The sequence below is a fragment of the Lipophrys pholis genome (genome assembly GCF_963383615.2).
Source record: "Lipophrys pholis genome assembly, chromosome: 2".
NCBI classification, from domain to species: Eukaryota; Metazoa; Chordata; class Actinopteri; order Blenniiformes; family Blenniidae; genus Lipophrys; species Lipophrys pholis.
Window position 1 is genome coordinate 34,622,668 of NC_137636.1, and position 7,616 is coordinate 34,630,283.

At 40.7% G+C, this 7,616-nt stretch overlaps 1 protein-coding gene across 1 annotated transcript; it reads right to left on the minus strand.

Moving 5' to 3' along the window:
- Positions 1–200: 200 nt before the first annotated feature.
- fgf4 (fibroblast growth factor 4) lies at positions 201–3,287 on the minus strand (the record flags this gene model as incomplete). Its single annotated transcript, XM_080458899.1, has 3 exons — positions 2,999–3,287; positions 1,003–1,106; positions 201–377 (listed from the first exon to the last, which is right to left on the minus strand). The coding sequence occupies exons 1-3, from the start codon at positions 3,282–3,284 to the stop codon at positions 201–203; spliced, it is 567 nt and encodes a 188-aa protein (XP_080315025.1). The 5' UTR covers positions 3,285–3,287.
- Positions 3,288–7,616: the final 4,329 nt, after the last annotated feature.

Below are 7,616 nucleotides of genomic sequence, written 5' to 3' on the forward strand. Positions count from 1 at the left end.
GCTGGATTTCATTCTATAGCAGCGAATATCTGATAAATTAGAGGATGAAACCATAAATAAGGCTGAAGCCCCCACCAAGAGAGAATAACAAACCCACCTTAAAAAACAGTAGTTGAATTAAAAATGAGTAATTACATGCCATGATACACTTGCATAAAGGTTGGGGTGGAGGAGTGTCACGGCGCGGAGCTGCTCCGCCTCTAGATTCTCGGCAAGAAATGTGTCACTGTCATGGCGGGTGACACTCGGTTTCCTCTTTTTGTTTTGCCGTTCTTACTCAGGCCGATGAACATCCTCGGGTAGGCCATGGACTCGTAGGCGTTGTAGTTGTTGGCGAGAAGGTTCTCCCTGAACTTGCACTCGTTATTGTAGTGGAGCTGAGGGAGAATAGAGATAAGTTGTAAATGCTGATTGTTTGAACGCCCAGACAAAACAAAGATGTTGGGAACATTTCGGAGGGAATGTTCAGTCTGAATTGTTCCTTCTGATAACTATCAGACAATTGCTTTATTATTGGACTGTATTATTGCTCTACCAGCCAGATTTTGCAAAATTGAGATTGTGAAAGGATGAATGATGTGAGTGGGGCAGAACTCGGGACACCAGGCTGCTGTTTCCTCTCCGAATAATAAGCTCCGACCACCGGGTGTCTGTGTGTGTGTGTGTGTGTGTGTGTGTGTGTGTGTGTGTGTGTGTGTGTGTGTGTGTGTGTGTGTGTGTGTGGTGTGTTCCGAAGGTTCTAGAAAATATTCCTCACGTGACTCAACCTTCTTTACATGTGAGAATTTCCCTTTACTCCACCCTGTTGGATATTGAAACTGTAGTTTTGTGGACGTCTGTGGTTCACGTCTAAATATCATGTATGACACAATCAGGGATGTAGTGACTGTAGATGTTGATTGATTGTGTCGATTCCAGAACACTAAACACTGTGATGTTGACGTTTTGATCTGTGGATGTAAAAAGTGAAAAGTGAAGAGCACCATGTGCTTGCTCACTCACAGAGCCGTACAGCTTCCCTCGTCTGTTCATCGCCACAAAGTGTCCGCTGCGGACCCCCAGCAGGGTCACCACCCCCCGCTCCACCGGGGAGATCTGCAGGAGACCTACACACACACACACACACACACACACACACACACACACACACACACACACACACACACACACACACACACACACACACACACACACACACACACACACACACACACACACAATGTTAAGGGTATAACTTTAATGTTTAAAACGCTGAGGCAGCAGTGTATCATGATGACAGGTGAGCAGTCGTCAGTGTGTGTGTGTGTGTGTGTGTGTGTGTGTGTGTGTGTGTGTGTGTGTGTGTGTGTGTGTGTGTGTGTGTGTGTGTGTGTGAGTGTGTGTGTGTGTGTGTAAGCCTGTTCTTATTTATAAATTTAGGTATTAAACAAATGTGCTGAATTTGTCAGTCACATATGAAAATGTGAGAATTGTGTGTGCGTGTGTGTGTGCGTGCGTGCGTGCGTGCATGCGTGCGTGTGTGTGTGTGTGTGTGCGTGTGTGTGTGTGCGTGTGCATGCGTGTCCTTTGTTCCTGCCTTTATGTGAATATGCCTCACAGTGTCCTGAATTCCACAAGGACATTTTCTGTAATGAATCTTCCAGAATTTTTATGTCTTGTCTCAAAATAGTTCAGAGGCAGCAGAGAAAAAACAACAGCACGTTCTTGTCTGACTGTAGCCTCTTCAACTTGTTCTACTGCTGATTGTAGGGACGTTTCAGAGAAATTCACTTGGTTATGTCTCTGGTTCAAAAAAGTCCGGTGTATTTCAAAGAGTATGTTTAAATTCAGTTCAATTCAATTCAACTTTGTGTAGAACCAAAAACAACACAGTCATTTCTCGGTGCTTTTTACAGAGAGAAACCCAACAATTCCACATGAGCAAGCATTTAAAAAGTCGGGGTTCATGTTAAGGAGTCCAGCTCTGTTTGAAAAAGTCAATGCAGCTGGATGTTTTAAACAGTTTTAAGAGCCTGAGTCCGAAAGTTTAAAGTATCTGTGTTGATATTTGCAGTTCTGTTTCAGGGTTTAAAATTTTTTTTAAAAAAGCAACTAAAGAAAAAATCTGGATAATTTTCAAAGAATACAGGTGTTGGCTGAAGAAGGTGTCTCCTTCCAAGAATCCTGTTTCTCTGTGTGTGTGTGTGTGTGTGTGTGTGTGTGTGTGTGTGTGTGTGTGTGTGTGTGTGTGTGTGTGTGTGTGTGTGTGTGTGTGTGTGTGTGTGTGTGTGTGTGTGTGTGTGTGTGTGTGTGTGTGTGTGTGTGTGTGTGTGTGTGAAGTGCCAGCGACGTTTACAAGAAAATTCACAGTTAAAGCACTGAAATTCGGGAGTCTGTGTCTTTATAAAATGCTTAAGAGGTCAATTTCACCTCTAGATTTTCTTACAAAGCATATTAAAGGTTTAAGCCAAATATTCACTGCATGATCTTGATTAAACGTCCCGGATTCTCAGACTCATCTTTAGAAAAGGTTTAGACCGAAAAGGGGGAATAAATTCATCTTGACTGTGATCTTATTCTGACAACTTGTCCTCTGAATCCTGAGAAAGAAGTGAGATTAACAGCACATTGTAAGTCTTTGTGTTTGCAGCCGGTGTGAGTGAGCTGTGGAAATCTGTGCGCTCTGCGCGGCTTTGACTCGTTGCGCGCGCTGGTTTACGCGCAACGCGCTGCAGCGCAGCGGCTCCAGATGTGAAGTCTGAGGTGAATCGACACACTTCCAGGGTCTTTCTGGTCCGGGAGTGAGGGAGAAGTGAAATCAAAGTCGTGGATCGGGTGCTGTAATTACAGTTCAACTGATTTTTTTTTTTCTCACGTTCCCAGCCAAACTGTCTAACTTCAAACATTCCTTGTAATTAATGCTTCTAGTTTCTGATTTGATCAAACTGCTCCAAGCTGACAAATCTGTAGAAGGAAGGCATCTGTTGCTTGTGTGTATTTTGAAAGTAATCCAACCTACTGTAACGATTTTCGTTGTGTACTCCCGTTATTCTCCCGTCCGGTAACACCTGAATGTGAAAGCCGATCCCCACGTTGCAATAGAGCCGCCGCGACCTTTTAATGCCCAGGAGGTAGTCACCGCTCCTGCTGGCAACCTCCTGTTTCTCCCCCGGGATCCGCGCCAGGGACCGAGAGTAGAGGGCCTCCCAGCGATCCGCGGTCCGGTTCAGGCCCGGGGCGCAACCCACCAGTCCGGTCACGAGGCCGAGGACCAGGACGGTCCGCAGGGCCGCCAGAGAGCCCATCCCGGGTCCGGGTCCGGGTCCGGCTCCTGAAGCAGTGTCCCGGCGTGTGGCTCTCCAGAGAACAGAGAAGAAGCAGGACGCAGGCGGGGACGCTGCGCTCATTCCCAGACCCGAAGGCGCATTGGCTTCAGCGCAGCAGCGACATGGATCTGCAGGACGCAGCGCAGCCATGCCTCTATATTTATACCTGCAGACACATTACATCACAACTCCACACTTAGAAGATCTCCACCACTTACAAGCTCACAAACCAAACACACTGGCCACATTAGCTGGCTTATCTCGGCAAATCCAGCAACAAGTATGAAGAAAATAAAGGAATAAAGGCCCTATTATCAGGAAGAAAAGCTCTTTGTGTCAGACTTTCATTATCAGCTGCAGAATATCATAATTTATGTATGGGAGGATGTAAAATAGGAAACAGCCAAGTTAACAAAGCGTGGTGTGGAGACAGTTCTATAAATGAACAATAACAGGAAAAAACACAGGTCCAATTGAAGCAAATAAAAAAAGAGGGCTAACTTAAGACTGGTCGAGGGGAAATCATGTCCCAGGCCCTTAAAGAAAACAATGGTCAGACTAAATGCAGGGTTTGCAGATTGATAAGTATGCTGTCAGCGCTGGCCATGACTGGAGTCGGTTCTCATGCTGAAACACTTGTTAGGTCTGTGCTCCGTCTGTGTGGACAGGATGGATTTACCCTGGACAGGAAACACTTCCTGTTTCTTTGACAGTCAGAATGCAGGAGCAAAGCTTCAGCCTGCCAAATCTTCTTCATCTCCCATTTAAATCATTTCATTCTGTTCTTTAAGTGACATCATGGTGTAAACTGGGATTTTATACACTATATATATAGTGCAGTGACGGGCCCTGCATTTCAGACCTCGGCCTTCACTGGTGCTGCTCTGAGTCAATCCAACCCTCAATAACTGTTTTATGGCAACAAAACCAAGTTATCATGCAGAAATGTATAAAAAGCTTTTGCATTACAGATAGATTATCGTGTAGCCAGAATAAATACCTTTATGACCAGTGGTGGACCTGGCTGGTTTTCTGAAGACTGTTTATGATGAAGACTGTTTATGATGAAAACTGTTTATGACGATGAAAAAAAATCTGAGTTCAGTCTCTCCTTCTGCTGCAGCTGCATAAAAAAGCGGCAGCTATTCCCAAAACTTCTGGGGGTTGAGGAGGGTGACAAACGTCAGTTTTTCGTGGTTTTGGAAATAATATAATGGCAAATAACATAATCCTGAATCCTGCCAAGGAAGTTGTTATGAGCACAAGTAAATTGCACCGGACCTCCATGCGCTTGGAGCGCTGCGGTGCGTTCAAAGACCTCTTGGAAAAGTCCATCTTAAAAATGGTTTTGACAATAAATCTGCAACCAAATGTCTTTATCTTCTCCTTTATCCATTGTAGGTTGATAAAACCTCTATTAAATCAACACAACTATATTTCTGTTCGTGCAGCTCACCTCCGATGCAGTCAGCTAGCGCTGGAAAATGAACTCTCTGACGATCCAATCAGAGAGCTTGAATATGCCGACGTCACCCTAGGCATTCGCGAAGACCCTGAGTCGCCAATATCAGGGTTTAATCACGTTAATTCCAAAACCTCAAAAAGATCCTTTAATTTTAGATAATTGGCGTCCTATCACCCTACTTAATAATGTTTACAAAATTTTAGTTATCTGCCACAACTAAATAAAAAAAAAGTACTTAATGATGTTATTGAAGAATCTCAAAATGGTTTTATGTCTAATTATATTACTATATTATTGACAATATAAGACTAATTCTTGACATATTAGACTATTCCGATCTTATTTATGAAGACATTTTAATTTTATTTTTACATTTCCAAAAAGCATTTGATTCAGTTTAACATGGATTTGTGTTTAGAACTTTAGATCTATTTCAGTTTGGCGAGCCGTTCCAAAAATCCTTTCGTACGTTATATGCTTTCTGAAACAGCTCTAAAAATTTACCCTATGGAACAACTCAAAGATTGAATATTGAATGTTGGCAAATTCTATTAAGAATAGTAGACTTAAAGGAATCACCATAGCGGATAGAGAAATATGTCTTAAGTCAACTTGTGGATGATACTACGCTTTCCTTAAAAGATTCCTCTCAGACAGATTATGCGATTAAACTTTTAGATACATTTTCATTTGCTTCTGGTCTCAAACTAAACCTCGATAAATGGGAACTTTTCCCTGTGAAATCTCGTAGTGCCTTACAAATATCCAGAATTCCTGTGAAACAACAAGTTAGATACCTGGGTGTTACTATTATGAAAGATGAAACCCAAAGACAAAACGAAAACTTTAGTCGTCTTGTGCAAAGAACACAAAAAAATATTAATATGTGGATTCAAAGAGACTTATCAATCTCAGGTAGAATCCTACTTTCCAAAGCTGAAGGCCTTTCTAGTCTCGTCTATGTAGCTCTACTCAAGATGTTTCTAATAAAATAAATACACAAGGTGATAAAATTCTGTTTAATTTTATATGGGAGAAAAAAATACATCTTATAAGAAAAAAATGTAATGATTAATAAATTAGGTGCTGGTGGGTTCAATGTAATAGATTACACTCATCTTTTAAAATCTAATGGACAAAAAGATATTTATTAAACTCACTCTGGAATTTCATCTCAACACATGTATTTGAAGCATAAGGAGGAATAAACTTTGTTCTAAAATGTAATTATAGCATCGAAAGACTTCCGGTTAAGCTCTCCAATTTTCACAAACAACTATTGTTATGTTGGTCATTAGTTCACAAACACAATTTCTCACCTCACAAGTATTACATTTGGAATAATAAGGATATTTGTTTCAAACGTAAAATTATTTCCTTTAAAAAATGGGTTGACTTTGGTATTCTTCATGTACATCAACTTTTTAACAAAAAAGGCATCACCTACTCATTTAGCCAATTTCTTAATAAATACAACTTTCCAGTTTTGTCCAAAGAATTTGCCGTTGTGATGGACGCCCTCCCCTCCGGTGTGAAAATGTTGATGTCCTCCTATGTGCACACGACGAATGATGACCTGTCACTTGTGTTTGGTAACTCTGACCCTTTTTTGAGCAATAAAACCAATAATCAATGTATGAGAGAGCTTCTCATAAGGGAGTCCATCAGCAAACCAGCATCTGTTTTTGTATGGCGCAGCGCATTGAGGGACACAGACTGGAACTGTGTTTGGCTCCTGCCCAGGAAATACTGAATGCCTGAAGATTTGACATCGATGTTACCCTGTAAACAGTGTTATTTCAAAATATCGCCTGGATGTAGATCCTCTGTGCTTTTTCTGTCATCGCATATTCTGGAACGACATATGTTTGTTTGTGACTGGAAAGCTCAATGTGGACATTGTGGTGTGCACCACATTTACAGACAATTTGAAACCAAAGATGTTATTTTTGGTATTTATGGAAAAAACATCCCTCCAAAAAAAATCCTTTGTGATAAACCTGATCTTAATATTAGCAAAATATCATATATCATATACACTGCTCTAAATGTTTCAACCAGAAACTTAAATTCATAGTATTCAAATCACTGCTGTCATCACACATAATCACTGTAAAGCACTGCACCAACTCCAAAGCTGTGAAGACCAAAGAACTCTGTATTGAATTTGATCTGTAAATTGTATTATAGAATTACTTTCTCTCTCTTTCTGTATTTTTTTTTTTTTTGTATACCTGAAACGACTGATGTGAAAGGCCGACTTTTGTAGGCATACATAGCTCAAGCCTCTTGCTATGTTAATGTCACCTTTTGTAAATTGTATTAATAATAATAATAATAATAATAATAATAATAATAATAATAATAATAATAATAATAATAACAATAATAATAATAACAATAATAATAACAATAATAATAATAATAATAAACAAAAGTTGCAGATATCAAATCTGATTGGTTGAAGCAGCAGAGTGACCGACGCTTGTTTTACACTGCAGACGGCTGCAGAATTGAATCTGAAGGCTTCAGGCAGATTTCTTTACCCGGCAACAGGTGACGGCTGAACTGTGATTGGTTAAAAGTTTTAACATGGAAGCAGCGCAGCCGGCCGGGGCAGAAGCTATGAGAAGAAGCGGACAGTGTGGAATTATTTAATAAGTATTAATGGACAAAATATAATCAACATCAGTCTGTGATTCTGATATTTTTCTTCGGCCTGCAGAGAAGGCCTTGTAGGCCCTGACGGTCCGCCACTTATAGTGTAAAAAAATCCCAGTTAACATCATGATATCGCTTAAAGAACAGAATGAAATATATATATATAAATATATACACACACACAT